Raw genomic sequence first — 18479 nt, forward strand, 5'->3', positions numbered from 1 at the left:
CACAGACTGATCAAATCCATGCCATGCTGCACTGGTGCAGTAATTCAGGCAAAAGGAGCCCGACTAAGTATTGAGTGCTGTATATGCTCATACTTTTCATGTTCATACTTTACAGATGGCCAAGATTTCTAAAAATCCTTTCTTTGTATTGGTCTAAAGTAATATTCTACTTTTCTTAGATTATACACCCCTACTAGAGCACTAAGATCATCTTCCCAGTCACTCTTGGTACTCCCGAGATCCCGGCTGAAGACTAGAGGTGAAAATTAGGTTTGCCTTGGCTGCACCTAATTTATGGAATAACGCCTTTTCTACCAGTTAACACCTGCTTGTCAGTTAGCTTAATGCTTATTCTTATCTTTGGCTTATTCTTAATTACTTTTAATCATTTTTAATTTTGACTGTTTTATCCTTTACACTTAGTTTCCTTATGCAATTCTTTTGCTTTTGTGTTTTAATGCCATTCAACCTGCTAGCATGTTTTGGTACCTTGCCATAGCCCTCATCCTTCCCTGTTACTTCATCCTACTCGCTTGCATGTTAAGCACTTTGGTACACCACTGTTTTTTAAATGTGCTATATAAATAAAATTTGTTGTTGTTTTCTGAGATACTGAATTTGGGGTTTTCATTAGTTGTCAGTTTTAATCATCCAAAATTAAAAGCAATAAACACTTAAAATATATCAGTCTGTGTGGAATGAATGTATACATTATACAAGTTTCACTTTTGATATTCTAATTCTATGACCAGCACCTGTATAGGCAAAGACCTGTTCAATGTTTCACAGTGAGTGCTCTTTTTATATAGTAGGTAACCAATATCCAAAATTAACCTTTAATTGATCATCTTCTCCTAAAATAGTTACATTATTCAGGTGTGTAAACTATTGTGTTTGTTGAACTCTATTGAGTCTAATAATAATAATTCTAATAAAATAATCATTTAAAAAAAATCAGTGTATCAAAATAAAACAATTCGTAAAACAAAAACTAATGAAAAAAATCTTACATATTTACTGTGTTAGCTCTTATTAATAATTTTTAAAATTAGATGAAAATTAACAACCTAATTTTCATCTTGTTGTAGGATGGGTTAAAATGACCCCTCTGGTAGTTTTATGGTGTTTGAAATTCTAACAAACAAACAACTGTAATATTTGATGACAAATTTGTAATTAGATTCAACTGTTCACAGACTTCCATGCTATTGTATACTTTGGGAGACACTGGCTGAGGGCTGTTCATCAGTGCCCTTTGAATAAAAAACAAAACAAAAACAAAATAGAAAGAAATCAGCCAAGTGCCAATTAGTGAGCCCCTAATCCTAATGTAATAAACTGAAGTGTAAGAGTGCACAGTACAGAGTCTGCAAAAACCCATGAGGGCATTTGTCAAACTGGAATTTCTCCAAGCAACCAATAGCCAAGTGAGTTCTCCCTGTACCAACGTCCTGTCAGTCAGACAGTAAAAAGTAACAGGATCTACAAAGCTCTGTATGCTACCTACAGACTATCACCACACTGCAAGGCCAAGCATCAGCCTGCCTCTGCTGATCCTTGCCCCGTAAATGGCCCTCTTACCTCTGGCCATATTATACACACAATACATTATTTTCTTTTACTTTGAAGTTACGTGGTGTTAAACAATTCTGGTTACAAAGTAACAAGTGACAGTAGTCACTTGCTTGACATCTGCAAACTGTGAGCTATTCATAGGCCTAACTTGGTAAAGTTATCTTGGCATCCGAAAAAAACTGCAGGTCTCTGTGACAGGTCGATCCCCAGATATTTGAGGAACTCACATAAGTGCAGTTGAAAATTACTCAGTCTATCTAGAGCTGCAACAATAAGATCATTAAATAATGCTCTGAGAAGTCTGATCTGCCCGTGTTCTAAGAATGAAATAACGTATTACTGTTTCCTCCATCCGCTTCATGTCATTGACAAGTACAACTGGTATCAAGAAAAATCGCCTCACGAACGGTTAAAAACGTATATACCAACACAACAATGACAGTTATAAATACATCTACTGACCCAAAAACAAACACTGGGTTAGTAATGCGGTGCAGTTATCGATCTTATGCTTTAAGTTGGCATACAGAATTACTGGTATAAGATCCACGACGCCTCCCCAGAGTCATTACATGTAACTATACGTAAAGAGCTGAACTGTCTGTGACTGCGTACCTATTTACATGAAGTTCTGTGGGTCATTCCACACACGTAACTACCAGCAGGTATCTGCACTCTCCCCTTTTCAGTGGGCTGTATCTATTTGACCTAAAAAGGGGTTTTCACTTCTATTTTAAAGGATCTCTTCTTCGTAAGTTACTTTTTACTGAATTCCAGCTCGAGAGGATATGAAATGCGTCCGGTCACAAAAACACAGTAAAAGAAAAAGAAACACGCCACAGAGTTTGGCCGCTGTTCTGCGTGAACATCTTGACAGGATATAAGCCTCGTGGTATTCGTGCGTGGACTCACCTCTGCAAACTGGCTTCACCTTTTGCTGCTGCTCTGAGTAATAAACACAGCCGCGGTCTTTAGGCGACTCAATAAAATGTGCCGCTTCTTGTTATCAGCAGCTGTGTGTGCGCATCGCTTGGGTTTCCGTTCTAAAAAAACAAACACTTCCTCCGCTTAAGAACTCATACTGAGAAACGGAGCTCACACAGGTTCTCTGATAACTGGAAGTGAGAACAACTGCCTCTTCCCGCTGCCTCCATTCAACAGGCTGCAGTACCGGCTGCAACCGACGCTGCCACGCGTGACCTTCAAAATAAAAGTCGAATTTGTTAGAAATCAAGTTTTGTGGTGGAATGGATTCACAGTACAACCTCACAACACTTGCACCTGAAGTTTATTCGCAGAAAACACGTTGCACAAAGCAGAGATATGCAAAGGTATATAGTTAAACCTCTATATAATTCTATATATAATATAGTGTTGGATTATTAATTGCCTTTTTCAGAAGACCTTTACGCCTGATTCTGTGATTTACATGAAATTATTAGGCTAATTAGAAAGCAATATAAGAATAAAAGTGGTCACTATTACTTTTTTTTTAATTCTTAGAACACATAACCATTTCAAAAGCAACCACAGTTCATGATTCAGTAGCTTAAAAAACATGTTTAACAGCAATAACTTGGAGTAATAATTTTCTGTATGACTTTATCAGTCTCTCATGTTATTGTGGAGGACTTTTGGCACACTCTTCTTTACAGTGTTGCTTCAGTTAATTGAAATTTGCAGGCTTTTGTCTATACACAGCCCTACGGTATTTTAATTATGTTGAGGTCAGAAGGCTATAGTACAAAACAGCATTCTGGCTCATCCAGCTAAGTTCAGGGTTAAACCCTGGGCTTTCTGTACTATGCCAGTGGTAACTTCTTACCAGGATGTATAGGTATGGTAACTTATGTGGTGACCTTAACTTTGTCTGAAGCAGTTTAGATAGGATCCAGATAAGGATCAACAGGTACGAAATCACTGCCTACTGAAACCTACACCGTCCTTGATGACCTCATATCAAACTTGTACACAGACGATGTTTGAATTTTGTTCTCAGAATTAATCTTTACTCTGAACCCCTTTAATAGCACCAAGTCTTCTACTGAGAGAATAAAAACTAGAACATCAAGAGCAGACGAGTTTCCGAGTTTCAGTTTTAAATTGTCTGAAATTTCTTTACAGCATGTTTTAAGTATGATTGTTAATTTTTGACTTTGTATATTCACATTTAAGCATAGCCCCAGTGTGTGCTGGCCCTGGTAGAGGCTGGAGACCTGTCTACGGTTTGTGCTGGTATGCTGTATTTGGCTGCACCACACTGGCAACCAGGCGTCCAGGGTGTTACCTGCCTCTCAACCTATGGTAGCTCTTCATAAAGATAGGACTCACAACCCAGTCTGCCAAACCAGAGGCACCGTCCCAGATCTTCTACAGAAGGCGTATTAGCAGGATTGAGGGGATCCCTCCATGGTCGATTATATCCTCAGTAGAAGTCTGCAGCACCCCACTTCCACTGTACACAGTATGAGCAGAGTTCTCCTACTGAGTTTCCTGAGGGTTTGCCAGAATTACATCAAGACCAACTGAAAGTCAAGTCCAGTGGCCTCGCAGATTTAATCCCACACCTGAGTTTTTGCTTCAGCTACTTCCACAGCTCAGAAACTCAGTATTCCTGCTGTGGCAAGGATTGCCAAAAAAAGGTTGCATGATGGGTCAGGATAATGTTTTCTAATAATAGCAACAGGAAGGTATTATTTTCAGTGTTTTGTGCCTGTTTTTGTTTTGTTTTGTTTTGAGCAGTACAGTGTGATATTTTTTTTGTTGGACATATTACTAAATATAAGCATTAAAGACTGTTTGTTTAGGATCTTGACTGCCTTTCTGCTGATTGCTATGTAGTTAGCAGGACTAAGATGCTATACAGCGGCATCAGCAAAAGTAGTATTGGATAAATATTAATAACCATTCAGAGAAACCGTAGAGTATCTATGGACAGACTTGAGACTTAATTACTACTATAGTGATGATGTCAGAAATCCTGCTTGGACTGAGACCTTACTGTTCTCACATTCCCATCCTTGGGAGCCAACATGGGACTGAAGGCCACATGACAAAAATACTATGATGACCAGATTTCTCACATCAGAACTGGCTTACTTGTTTTTCAGCTGTTTGTACAGCAACTTACTGTGTCCATGGCTGCAGCACACAGAAGGTACTGGGTCAGGTTTAGGCCACACTGCACATCACTTTAGCCAAAGAGGAGGTCAGAGAAGTTGGCGAAACGCTGGATGTGGGGTATGAATATCTTAAAGAGACAAACATCCCCATCTGCTGGATAACCACAAGAAGTACAAATAAATATCTGTCCTTGACCAACTAGAATCAAAACTTATTTAAAATATTCTTCACTCATTAAATGCCTAAAAATATACTTTTTACACCTCAAGTGTACTAAATTGTAAATTAACTGCACTGTATATCATTTTTACACTTCCATTAAACACTTAAAGAGCCCTAAATACACCACTATGTGCATACACAACGTGACTATAAGGTTTATGTGTGTGGGGGTTTTTTCTTCTTTTATTTTTCTGCCAACTGGCAGAATGTTGTACTGTTGCATTTTGGGATTATTTTGCACACGCAAATTGTGTGAGAAAAAATAAATCAATTTGGAAGAAAACATTCCCTGTTCTCTGGACTAAAGAAAAAGACCACCCAGCTTGTTAGTAGTGCTCACTTACTGCATCTCTGAGCTTTACTGTTTGTCAAACCTTTAGACATGGCAGCTTGCTCATTTGAAAAGGTACCATCAATTCTGAAAGGTATATACAAGCTTTAGAGCAACATACATTCTCTTACAGATCAGATCTTTTTCACTGAAGACGTTATTTTAGCAAGATAATCCTAAACTGTACAGTGCATCTATTATAACAGCATTGCTTCATAGAAGACTCTTGGTGATGAAGACTTGCCCCAACCAATTTTTAAGATGTGTGGACAATATCTTTATAAATATATTTCTCAGTTTTAACATTTCATATCTTTGGGTTTAATAGATTTATAAATTGTTGCATTCTGTTTTTACTTACATTATACTCAGTCTCTCAGCCTTTTGCAGCAGTTTGACCAGGACGGACATCACATTAGCAGTTCGCATCCTAGACGTTTCTTGCTCAGGCAAATGTGAGTTATGGCTAAATTGTCCTTTTTCTTCTGAGCTTTAAACCAAATGAAATCTCCCAGAAGTTTCTGAGTCTCACCCATGATAAAAACTCCAAATATTAAGCAATGGTGCTTTAATTATTATTATTATTATTATTATTGGTCCTGTGGTTTAGGACACATTGGACCATTCTTTTGAAAAGGAAAGGAAATGATAATAATTTGCTAATAACATCTGAGTCTATTTGTTACAGAAAAGCGTAGATTCAAAAGGTCTGATTATAGTAAAATGGTTCAACCACAAATGTGTCAACCTACTGAAGACATCAAATATATAAAAGCAAAGCGCTTTACATTGTAGCCACAGCTGCCCTGGGCGCACTGACAGAGGCGAGGCTGCTGGACACTGGCGCCACCAGGCCCTCTAACCACCACCAGTAGGCAAACATGGGTTTGGATCTGACCTGCTCTGCCACCTGAGCTACAGCCACCCCTTCTTAATGGGGTTGGGACCATCAAATGTGTTGTGTAAAAGTCAGGATGGTGCACAGCTGACAGCCCTATTTGACAACTGTTAGAATTCATATTATGGCAAGAACCAAACAGCTAAGTAAAGAGAAATGACAGTCCATCATTACTTTAACCTCCTAGGACCTGGCGTCCACATATGTGGACATCACATTTTGCTCTACAAGGGCCTGATATCCACTTACGAGGACATTATACTGCCACTGTTCTATCAAAATTTAAAATGAATGCCCTCATTTGTGGATCTCATTTTTCTCAGGAACAAAATTCCGGTAAGAAAAATTGTTAAACTTTGAATGGGTCCCCAAGTGCAGTCGCAAAAACCATCAAGTGCTACGAAGAAACTGGCTCACGTGTACCGCCCCAGTCACCTCTGCTGCTGAGGATGAAGCAGCAGAGGTGACTGGGGTCAGTCACCTTCAGAAATCATTACAGCACCTCAGATTAGAGCCCAGATAAATGCCACACAGAGTTCCAGTAGCAGACACATCTCTACATCAATTGTTCAGAGGAGACTGTGTTAATCAGGCCTTTATGGTCAAATAGCTGCTAAGAAACTGCTACTAGTAGATAAAATAAAAATTGAAATGCAATATTTTGTCATTTGGCACAATATTTTCCTTTGATGGAATGAAAACCAGAAATGTTCTGTGGCATACTGCTGGAAATAAACCATCCAATGCCCTGGATAGTTTTTATTATTAGTTTAACTATAATTTGGCACTTAGTTTTTTTCCCCAACCGTATCATCTACTGTAATTGCGTTTGCATGAAATTTCATTCAAAAACCATTAAGTGACTTTTTTTGTTTTTAAGCTTGTGGATGTTTGCGTCTCTTTGTGTGTTAGCCCTAGCAACCCATCATGGGTTTGCCAGAGTTTTCAGTGTCATTGCTCTTTAGCCAAATCGTCATCATGAGACCTTATGGACATTTAACCTGTTCCAGTAGAAGTCATGTTCAATTTTTGATTAAAAGTTGGCTGGTTTTGCTTTTATAGTCTTCCTATTTAAAGCCTATGCTTCAAGTTGTTTTAGTCTCTGCTCTCCATTAGAACCGCAAATCTACTTTTGCAATAGGTAGCGCTGACCTGCAGCCACAGCAAACGGGATAATGTGCGTTTCAATGGAACCGAAGCACGTTTTACCAGAAAATTTCACCCCCCAAAGAAAATCTGGTACCTTTCTACATTTCTGTAGAAGAACAGACAGGTTTATTTGAATGAAAAAATAAAAATCCCTGGGACTTTGCTCATCCTTTGGCTTCAGAGCTAGTCGTGCATTCAACATAACATAATATAACATTAGTGGAGTTAGCCATCTATATTGGTATACCAGAGATACAAAATCAACACCAATTTTGCACCAAGTCATGAGATCATTTTACAGTAGATATAGTATATTTTATTAGCCAAATACAATGGGGGGGATTTTAGGCCTTGACTCAAGAAAATCAGTGTTCACATGGAATTAAAGCTGAACAATAACTTCATTAGTCATGTCTTAAAGCAAATAACTAAAGATCATATTGTAAACTACTGGTATTTACCACTTAGGTGGCCATCAAAGGATTGCCCTGTAATAAACTCGTATTACATCTTATTCAGAATTATTATTTGTATGAGTTTATCAGACTGTCAAAGATACATGTGGATACCTTACGTTTAAAACCTGAATGTCGAAGTCATTTCTCATATTACTCTACTTAAAATACACTCACATTTAGACAACCTCTCTAAATTCACCTACTGAATTCAACAAGAGAGACCCATGACATCAAATTACTGTATAATGCAGTAAAAGACCTTAATAAATAACATGTAATGTGAAGGAAATATTGTAATTTGAAATAGAAACAGTCTGAAAAAAAGCCATGAAAACTAATTTCCACACATATTTAAAAGGATGTTTCATTTATATAAACAGACTGATTTACAGAGGTGCCTCGATGTGTTTTTCTTAAAATTTGGATACATTTGAGCTTCATAGCCGTTTAAAAGAAATAATTAGTGTTAGCCCCTAAAGCTCAAATTCTTTACTTTGCCAGGAGGTGCGAGTTCAAAAAGGCCCTGTAGGCCTTTGTGAATCCATCTTGAATTTACTCAGTGCTTACAAGCCCAGGTCTTAAAGGGAAATATTCACCCCGGTTGAACACCTACCTGCCTGCATTCATCAACACACTGTTTGTAACACATTACTTTTTCAGCCTTTTCACCTGCATTAGCATAATTCCAGTTCTGCAAATAACGCTATCTGCTGAGAATCTCGCTATGGTTGTTGCCACAGTTCATACTGACTTCACATGAACAGCTGTGACAGACTGTTGAGTCCAGTTACTTATAAATGCTCCATGACGTGCATATTTTTATGCGTATTATACGATCATCAAATTCATCTGTTTCTGTTTCTTCATCCAGCAGCGTTACTGCTAGAGCTCAGATGTTAATGTCTCGTACATCTGTGGGCGTCGCTGAGTGGTCCTCTCCCATTTTCTTAGTTTCCATGGCAAATGAGTGCTGCTGCTGCGCCTGTCTGAGGCTGGTTTCCAGCAAAGACTCGATCTGTTCCTGACATGCTCTCAAACAATCCTGAAAAGTGAGAGTTCAGAGTAATTTATATACAATTTATACAGTAATACATAATTTAAAAAGATAAGGTCTCAGCTTAGGCTTACAGTCACAATAAACAGTGGTCAAAGACTGAGAACCTACATAGAAACAGACTACCATGACCTGGATGATTGCCAAGGAGCCTGGAAAGAAAGTGATTGGAGTCCTCCCACTTTCTTTCCAGGGTCCTTAGTTTGGAGATTCAAATCTATATGCAACAGCTGACGACGTGTAGAAGAGTGTGTGTCATCCATGTGCGATACTGTTTACTGTGTGTAAATGAGAGCAGTGTCTGAAACTGAGAAAAATATACCAGGGCTGCTGTCTCCTATCCTGCAGTTAGAAAACTTTGCTGTGAGGGCGTCTTTGAACAAATGTTATGTGCAGGGTTGCGCTGCAAGTGACGGTGCAGCTGCTGTGATGGCCGATGGAGAAGCAGCCACATTTCCCAGTAAAGAGAACCCAACCTGATCGTTATTTACTGCATCACTCACATCAAACACTTGTGGTCCAAGATGCCATTTAAAAAAACAGAAGAAGAAAAGAAAAAACAAACCCTTCCAATATTAATTGCCTTGAGGCAGTTATTGTTGTGAATTGGTGCTATATAAATAAAACTAAATCAACTAACACAAAACTTGACTGTTGATATCAGTAAATGGAACGCGATGACTCCCTGTATGGACTCATCTCATGACCATTTCTATTGTTGTGTTTGAAGAGGGATTCATTAGACTGGAAATACTGGATAAGTTAACAAACCTGAACGTATTATACACAGTCCAACACAGTCCCATTAATAGCTGCATTTTGACAAACATCGTTTTCTAATAGCATCTGTTGGGTTCCTCAGGATCCTTCTCCCTCTCTTCGACACCCTGTTAAATTCAATTCTGCTCTTTTTTCAGTAAATCAACAGTATTAGTGCGGAGCAGGACTAATTACACACTCGTTCTGCTAACATCTTTCCTCTAATGTGACTAAGTGAATGTAATGTGTACCAGTCATGCTGTGAACAGATGTACCCACCGGGTCACTTTTGATGGTCTGAGCCAGCTGTTCTGTCAGTTTTTGAGACATCATGGTGTTACCCACCATTCTCATCTGTAAGCCCTCTACCGCTGCCACCATGCTGCCTGCTGCCACCATGGATGGGGGGCTGGCTATGAATTTGACATCTGGAGAGAATCAAAGGAACTTAATGTAAATTTGTTCGTTTTTAAATGGGGATTAATAACAAACAAAACAAAACATTCAAAACCACAAAAAATACAGATGCTTGAGGTGAATTTCTGTTCTGTGTTAAACAGGAGCATGCATTGATGGCAATGTGTTTCATATATGAAGATGCTTTAATAAAAGCAAGAAATTAAGATGAAGTTATAGGGGCTTTAAAGGTTTAGGAAAACCCAAAGATTGCGTACAGGACTAGTTAAAGCAGACAAGCCATAATCACAGCAGATCAGCTGACCCCAATCCCACCAATCATCATTTAACAGCTCAGCTGATGCCTTTCTACACATTGTTTTCTTCTTTCTTTCGACACAAAGTCCACACAAACTAGCTGCTTTGGCCTGCCCACATTACAGACATGGAAGCAGCTCCTCCTTTTATGCCCTCTCTCAAACAATGCCATACCTGTTTTTAACCATCCAGCCTCTCTCAAAATAACTAAGGCCCAAGCCAGGGTTAAAAACCATGAAACCTTCTGTGAGGTGACAGTGCGAACCACGACACAACAGTTTCACCAGGGAAGGTTGAGTCAGACAGCAGGGTTGAGCTGGTCTGGCATCTACCAGCTCTACGGATGGAGACTGCAACCTGATTTGTGCTCCAAAGCACTGCACATTATAGTAGTCAGACAGCAGTGGATCCATTGTCTATTTATGCATCAAATATGAGCAATTAGGAATAAGTGAATTGTTATGCAATTTAGTAGAGAAAACTATGAAGTTGGGTGTTTAAAAGTACATCAGTTATTTGTTGGCATGTACTAACCCAGTGAGTCAGTCTTATTACCACACTCTGCTCAAGAGAAATTTCAACCACAATATATAAAGACAGCGATGCATGTGATGTAGCCTCATGCATACCTGTGGCACACAGTGCAACAAAGGTCTGAGCGTGCTTCCTCAGTATCGACTTGTTCTCTTTGTTGACAGGCAGCTGAGACAGGAAGTGGTCGATGAAATCAAGAGGGGTGGGTGAAGCCAGGTCCCACTTCAGCTTATTCAAAACCAGAAGCTCCATCTGCTGTGAGTGGGTGAAAACAAAGATGGACAGAAGGCCAGGTTCAAAGTGGGATTTGACACAGACAGACGGAGGGATTAACAGATATCTTATGGTCACTTTTGGGAGATTTGGGGCTTAAAAGTAACACTGTAAGAAAAGGGGTATCTGAAATGATTAAGGAAATACTCTCGTGGGACAATGAGACACTACAATAACTGTGCTGATATTTAGAGATAAAAGATGTTGGTGGAAAAATAGTGAAATTTTATTTTATTTATTTTTTAAATGCAAGGTGGAAAATGTTAGGAGGTTACTAGAACTATTACAAGTCATTCTCTGGGACTATACATTCTACAGCATCTGGGCATTAGCTACTGAGACATCTTGTTTTGAGACAGACATCCCTGCAGGATGGATGTTACATGAAAAAAAAAAAAGTCCTCAGAATCTTAGCTTCAAAACAGAGAGAGCACTTTAATAAATAGTTTACTTCAGAATGCCATACCAGCAACTGAGAAGGTGTGACTGAATTATCAGTGTAGATGCAGAGTTTCTCCGCAGTCAGTGGGATTGTCTCCTTTAGTTTAGATGCCAGGAACATGCAGGCAGCTCCCAACAGCTGCAGATGGTTCTTCTTCGTGGGTTCCACTGACAAGATGCGATCCATGTAGTTCATAGCTAAGGGGAAAACCTCCTCCTCACATTTCTGCTCCTCGCACACCTGTAGCAACAGTCAGTGAATACCACCATTAAATACCGTCTAGTCGTTTTTAAAATGTTGTATTAGTTTAAGTCTCGGAGAAAACTCCCTAGAAATGTTACCAGATTCAAAATTTGAAGAAACAGAGTTCAGGTATTGGTTATGTGAGATATAAATGTATCCAAGTGATAACCTTTGGGGAAATATAGTCAACTTAGATGCATAATAATGGTCACTTGTGACTGTCTGGCCCCAAAATGAACCCAGTCCCCATTTGGGCCTGTGTAAAAGTGCCCAACTTTACAGCATTAAAAACACATGTTTACAACCTGATACTCTTAACAGATGTCCCGGCACAGGCAAGGGTAGCGGAAAGCCATTTGCTAGGAGTCACTGAACTGGACCTCTAAGTAGTGTTTGTGCTGTTTTAGGCTTTTGGGACACTTTAATGTAACTATCAAACTAATGATATAGTAATATTTTATAAAATACACATTTATGCTTCACTCTGTGGGAGTGAATTTCTAATATCTTATTAGCACTAACTAGCAGATATGTATGTAGGTCAACTTGAAGGTGCATCTGCCTTCTTGTTCAAATATGGCCCCTTTTGGCTTAAAAAACAAAAACAAAAGGAGCGTGAGGGGGGGGGGATGACTACAGGCTAAATGCTACCATTGAGGTTTTACATTGAATGGCTTCTATACACAGTACCTGTATCTCTATCAGCAAGTGTCACTATTTTAATTCTCAGTGTACAAAGCTTTAAGGAATTCAGAGTTACAAATGATTCTGATACGAACCAATAGAGCGTGTCAAGTAACTGTTTTAAGAATAGACAGAAAAAGTCTTTGACTGCACAGTACAGTTTTTTCGAGTTGTAAAAAAATTATTGGATTATAGAAACTCGCAGTTACTTAGATTAATAGATTTAACACAAAATACCTTTAGAACCTGCTACTTTAAATTCAACGAGTATATTTTCCTCTTGAAACATCTTTAAAACTTTTTCAGTGCAAACACAATGTGTTTTACAGCCAGCATTGTCAAAGTGTGTAATCAGGGCCCAAGCACTAAAGTGCGAAGGCCCTAATGTATCTGCGACATTTGTTCTTGTTATTCGGGCAAAATAATTGTTTATAATAATTGAAAATAGCAATTTTGACATTTCCAGGTGTTGTAATTTTGCAAATTCCTCCTAGAGATTTATTAGATCTACTTCATATTTTGGCCTTATTAAACTGTAGAGCTTTTGAGTCTTCATTGCAGGGGGCGTCCATGACACCATGGCTAATTTTGATCATGTGCCATGAAAATTTCATTTGTTGTCGTTGACACATACATTATCCAATCCATACCAAACTTCTCATGCGTGATAAGGCTCCGGCTTGAACACATTCTAACTGTCAATACGATGAAGGCTTTCATGTCTTATGGTCCTCGTGATGGAACACTGCAAACTGGCTCCACGGCGCCATCTACAATATGTCCAGGTCATATTTTTCAAAAACAATAATTTAGTAATATAAAGTAAGATATTTTATGTAAAGCCTGAAAGAGGCTGACAGGATTAATTAATTTTGTCATCATTTTAACACAATTTCACAATCATTTAACCAGAATTCTAAGTGAATTCTCATTATCAACATGCATCTGGATCCATTTTTCTACTAATTTTGTTAATGTCATAAAAATTCCATATAAAATAAAATTGCAAAGATATGTCTATAATATGTCTTTAAGTCTTAATATATAGACATAAGTCATAATATAGACATGTCTATAATTATGCTTAATATTAATATATATGATATTTAACAAAAGAAAATATTTAAAATTATTTAAAACTACCTTGTCCACACTAAATGTTTCTCATTACCATTTCACCTGCTCATAAAAAGCAAACTGATGAGCAGTACCACAATGCATCTCCTCAGACAGAAGATTCAAAACGGACACAAAGTCAGCTGCTCGCTCTTCTCTCGATTTGTGATATTCTTGTTAATCTTACTGAATCTTCTGCCTCTTACACTCCCTATTATCATTACACTCAATACTTCTTAAAATAGAACAACATTTTTTATAATTATAAATACATTTTAAAGCTTTAGCATGAAGCAGAATTAAAGGTTGTGTACCATACTAGCATTTTAGGTCATTAGCCCAGAGCATTTCATTACAGTTACTCATAATTCTCATTATCATGCACTCAAAATGGACATAAAGGTATCGAGAAGCCTTGATGCAGTGATGAGAGCCTGATTCATTTTAAAAGCAGTTAACAGATTGTGTTTAAAACATTTCATAAGTACTAAGACTTTATTTCTATATTACAGTTCTCTATACTGCTCTATATTAACTGTAATTACAGAGTATTTTACATGTTTAAGAGGTAGGAATTGTTTTTGACCAAGGTCATAAGAAAAAAAAAAAAAAAAAAAACTCCCCAACAAATTGATAATGTTGAATGTATGAAGACTGACAGACAATCATCCCACAGCCAATGCCTGCAGCGTCCTCTGGTCGCCATTTCTGCGTCTTGGCTGAAATTCGGGCAAAGTACCCCCCAAAACACAGAATGATCCTGTTTTAACAGTAAAAATAGCAATATTTGAAAAATTTATTTTAAAAAAAAGTTGACAAAAAAAAAGACCCCGTACGATTTTAAAATTGGAAAATGTTATGACAGGAGAAAAATGTTACCCCACCACATCTTTTAGTGATATGCGTCTGTGATGACAAAAACAATGGCTGAACAACATGCACTGACAGGACAAGCTCAAGATTACAAAAACAAACAAAACAAACAAAACCCGCATTTAACTCTGAGCATAAGCCAAGGAAATGCAACAAACGGTGGGTCGGTGTTAATGAACATTACCGGACAAATAGACTGAAGTTCTCCGCGAAGCCCCAACACAAAGGCAGCGCGTGGCCGCAGGACTGGCAACTCCCCACTAACATAGTTTTCAGCTTTCACGTCACGGAACTGTATGTAAAATCTATCGCACACACTCTGTGGGATAGAAAAATGACTATCAAGTGAAATGAGCTTGTTACCGCGTGGAAATCAGGTATCAATAATCGGTAATTGAAGCCACGTGACACGCAACAAAAACACAAACTTTAACGGAAAGTTGCAGAGCAGAGGAATTCTGAGTTCTGTGAATGCGGTTAACGTGTATCGGCTCAACTCACCTCTAACATCCAAGCAGCGACTATCCTCCTCATGTACGGAGATATCTCTCTCTGGACACATTTAAAGTAGTTAGGAGCGGGGAGGTACATGTCTTCTACCCGCAGCAGAGCGTGCAGGACCCGGTCAGTCAACAGGTTGGAGTCTCGGTAGGCTCTCGGTATAGGAGGCCCATCCCCCTCGCAGCACCACAGCTGAGGCTCCATGCCTTATTGCGTCCGTAGCACTGTGAGTCTGTACTTTTTAAGTCACTGATGTGATCGACTAAAGCTAACTACTTAGCTAGCAGCACAAAATTATTAGCCGCTACATACTTTGTTCACAAAACCGTCTAAATGCTCCAGTTTATTCATGTTTGTATGTAAATTTCAGTTTCCTGTTGGAATTAAATCTGTAAATAACTTAACCTTTTGATTTCCTCTACCAAGTTAGCTTATACCTTTTCGACGGTTTAAAAGTTACTTCCTTTTGTTGGACAAGACAGAACTACAGGACAAACCAGAACTGCAAGGCTTTCTCCACCGGCAGACTACATCCCTGTCCTGCTGCGCCCTTTTACTGGCACATTGTCCGGCGTCAAACAACGCGAGATAACGTACACTTCCGAGTATACACTTCACAATAAGACAGCAGTAACGGTCCTTTTCCTTACTATTGAAGATCACGTCAGTAGGCTGTTGGTTTACTCACGGAAATGCACTCTGACAAACATGACTGCTTTTGCGCTTAACTTAGGTAACTTTGCTCTCAACATAAACACGCGGAGAGAGAGAGAGAGTGTGTACTAACAATATGTCTAAAGATAGAAGCGGAATGGAAAAATGGAAAATTATTTTTTAATCATTTTAAAGAAAATTTACAAAATGTTAAGCAGCATTGTCCATCCATCTATCCAGCGATGCATCTATTCATCCATTCTTTTTAGCGTTTTTCCATTTCTGGGTCAAAATGTAAATCATATACTAGAGTAAAATGTAGAGTGTTAACATTCATGTGACTTTCTTACAGGACTGGACTGAGACAAAAACTTGGCCCACATATATTTATATATATACAAAGTGTCTGTGTGTGTGTGTGTGAATATAGTATATAGTAAAAAGGTAAATATAGTGTATAGTAGATGACCTGCTGTACCTCCTGAGCTACAGCCACCCCTTACAATTTATGGACATCTGTGGTTTGATTTCTTTGCATGTGTGGATTGGATTGATTGTTACTATTAACTGGGGAGAATTTTATGTCAATAGCACCTTCAGAAATATATTCAAAATTGGTAACATATTCAATACTTATTGTACCTGCTGTATGTCACTAATAAATCAAGGAATCTCTGTATGGCTGTCCGACAATCGTTCAAATGCTCCACAAATCTTCTTCGAATTTAGTGTTAGGATTTGTTTAAATCAATAATTGCATGACAGTTGGAGCCAATTAGGTATATTTTTTTTCCAATTCAATTCAATTTTATTTATACAGCGCCAGTTCACAACAACAGTCGCCTCAAGGCACTTTATATTGTAAGGTATAGCCTACAATAATACATACAGAGAGCAAGCGCTTTGGCGACATAGGGAAGGAAAAACTCCCTTTTAACCGAAAAATAACTTCCAGCAGAACCAGGCTGCGGGAGGGGCGGCCATCTGCTGCGATCGGTTGGGGTGAGGGGAGGAAGACAGGACAAAAGACATGCTGTGGAAGAGAGACAGAGATTAGTAACAAGTATTATTCAATGCAGAGAGGTTCATAAACACATCACGAGTGAGAAAGGTGACTGAAGAAGAAACACTCAATGCATCATGGGAATATCCCAGCAGCCTATGCGTATTGCAGTATAACTAAGGGAAGAGTCAGGGTCCCCTGATCCAGCCCTGACTATATGCTTTAGCAAAAAGGAAAGTTTTCAGCCCAAAGCCTCATCAAATGAAAATGTATGTCATGTGATGATGTTGGACTTCAGAAAGTGGTTTACACACTTAGGTTTGCTTTATAACCTCACAGATGATGTGACACTCCTCTGTGACCTCAATATGGTTCCACCACTTCAGATAATACTTAATGAACAAACATCCACTGACTGTGACATTGTTTTTTGTAAATCAGTGGAACACTACTACTTGTCCAGTGTTCAAAGTGTCAGCTTTAAAAATGTGAAGGATCTGGACTTCCCTGACTCTATACTTTCTTTTTAGAGTGGAAATACTATTGTGTGTCTTAGGCAGTGAAGTTACCGCTCTGTAAACAAGATAATCGGCTTGTGTGGGAGGAAAGTTGGCACACCTGGCCTTGATAAGCCGTTTGGGTGAGGCAGGCCAGGAGGGTCATTCACTGATGTACTTGAATTTCTTGTTGTTAATGTTACCAAAGGGTGTGTTTTAAGCCAAGCCATCATAATTTCCTAAGCCTAAACAAATAACAACAAACGTATATGTTACGCACACAACAAAAATGCAATAATAAGGCAAGAGCATCATAAAAGAACAGTCCCACATGGAACACCACCTCAGTCCTGTGTCCTGTGACTGACCTATGTCACCACCACCCTTTGTTCTATATAAAAGAACTATATCATTGTTCAGTTTCCTGTCTCTAACAAACGCAGTTGCAAATCTCAGCTGTAGTACTCTGCATGCTGAAAAATGACCCTAAAGAGGCACTGTGGTAAAATGTCACCCCAAGGGGTTGTGGGTGAAGAACTGAAAGTGAGAACGTGTTGAGCCCAAGTGAACTGTTCTTTAGGTGTGGATGCTTTTGGAAAGGCGACTGAGACAGAAATCTATGTTGTGATGTTTCATTCTGTCTGTGTGTATGACCTTTAACCTCATTATCTCAGGGTGGCCCAGTTTAGGGTCATACTATGGAAACTGCATACAATAGCGCCTGTAGATTCTATTGAGTCACCAAGACCGAGCCCTCCTACAACAGAGATTGATCTGTGATGACCAGCTTTGCTAGCCTTCTGCTATGTTGTCTGTTAAAAGAATTGGATAAAAAGTGCCCGGCAAGCTTTAGAAGAGGTTAAGGAACTAGAAACACTTGTAATATAAAACAACTTTATGTCTGTCTGACTTCAGACTTCTCCAGGCACTTTGGACAATGAGCCTTCACATTCTGGAGCATTTGCATGTGACTGCAGGGAAGGAAGGACGCTTCCATAACCTCTCAAGTGCGTCAGCGTCTTTTAAGTCCTTGAAAGGCCTGTTTATTATGACAATCAAATATGGACAACAGAACAGAGAAAGGCCCAGAGTGCCCCCAAAGAATCTGGCCTTCATCCCCCACTACTAGCCCCCAACACCTCTTCCACATCTAGGGGGGATGGTACTGTGCTGTGCTTCCACTGGGCATTTACAAGTGAATAATTAGAGAACAATTTATACCTCTAACATTTAGAGAATAACAGTTGGGCTCATTGCAATCAGACAAATTATAATCTCTGTAGTTTTGACAATTGCAAAAAACTGTGTTGTAAAACATTGTACCACCTACTGAATCTAGAAGTATGTCTGTTAGCAACGAAACAAAACACCCTCAT

At 38.8% G+C, this 18479-nt stretch overlaps 2 protein-coding genes across 3 annotated transcripts in view; both read right to left on the minus strand.

The window, feature by feature from the left end:
* The window catches only part of LOC102197150 (proline-rich protein 5-like), a 39219-nt gene extending 36467 nt beyond the window's left edge, over nucleotides 1–2752 (minus strand). For both annotated transcript variants that reach the window (XM_005747899.1, XM_005747898.1), the window contains exon 1: nucleotides 2488–2752. The gene's annotated coding sequence lies outside the window, so the exon portion shown is untranslated. The remainder of the gene's footprint in view (nucleotides 1–2487) is intronic.
* A 4836-nt stretch (nucleotides 2753–7588) lies between these two features.
* On the minus strand, nucleotides 7589–15545 carry LOC102198008 (G1/S-specific cyclin-D1-like). The gene is made up of 5 exons (XM_005747902.1): nucleotides 14950–15545; nucleotides 11557–11772; nucleotides 10913–11072; nucleotides 9849–9997; nucleotides 7589–8798 (listed from the first exon to the last, which is right to left on the minus strand). The coding sequence occupies exons 1-5, from the start codon at nucleotides 15151–15153 to the stop codon at nucleotides 8646–8648; spliced, it is 882 nt and encodes a 293-aa protein (XP_005747959.1). The 5' UTR covers nucleotides 15154–15545; the 3' UTR covers nucleotides 7589–8645.
* Between the last annotated feature and the right edge of the window lie 2934 nt (nucleotides 15546–18479).

Source organism: Pundamilia nyererei, unplaced genomic scaffold (genome assembly GCF_000239375.1).
Source record: "Pundamilia nyererei isolate P.nyererei 1_Seehausen unplaced genomic scaffold, PunNye1.0 scaffold00208, whole genome shotgun sequence".
Classification (NCBI taxonomy): Eukaryota; Metazoa; Chordata; class Actinopteri; order Cichliformes; family Cichlidae; genus Pundamilia; species Pundamilia nyererei.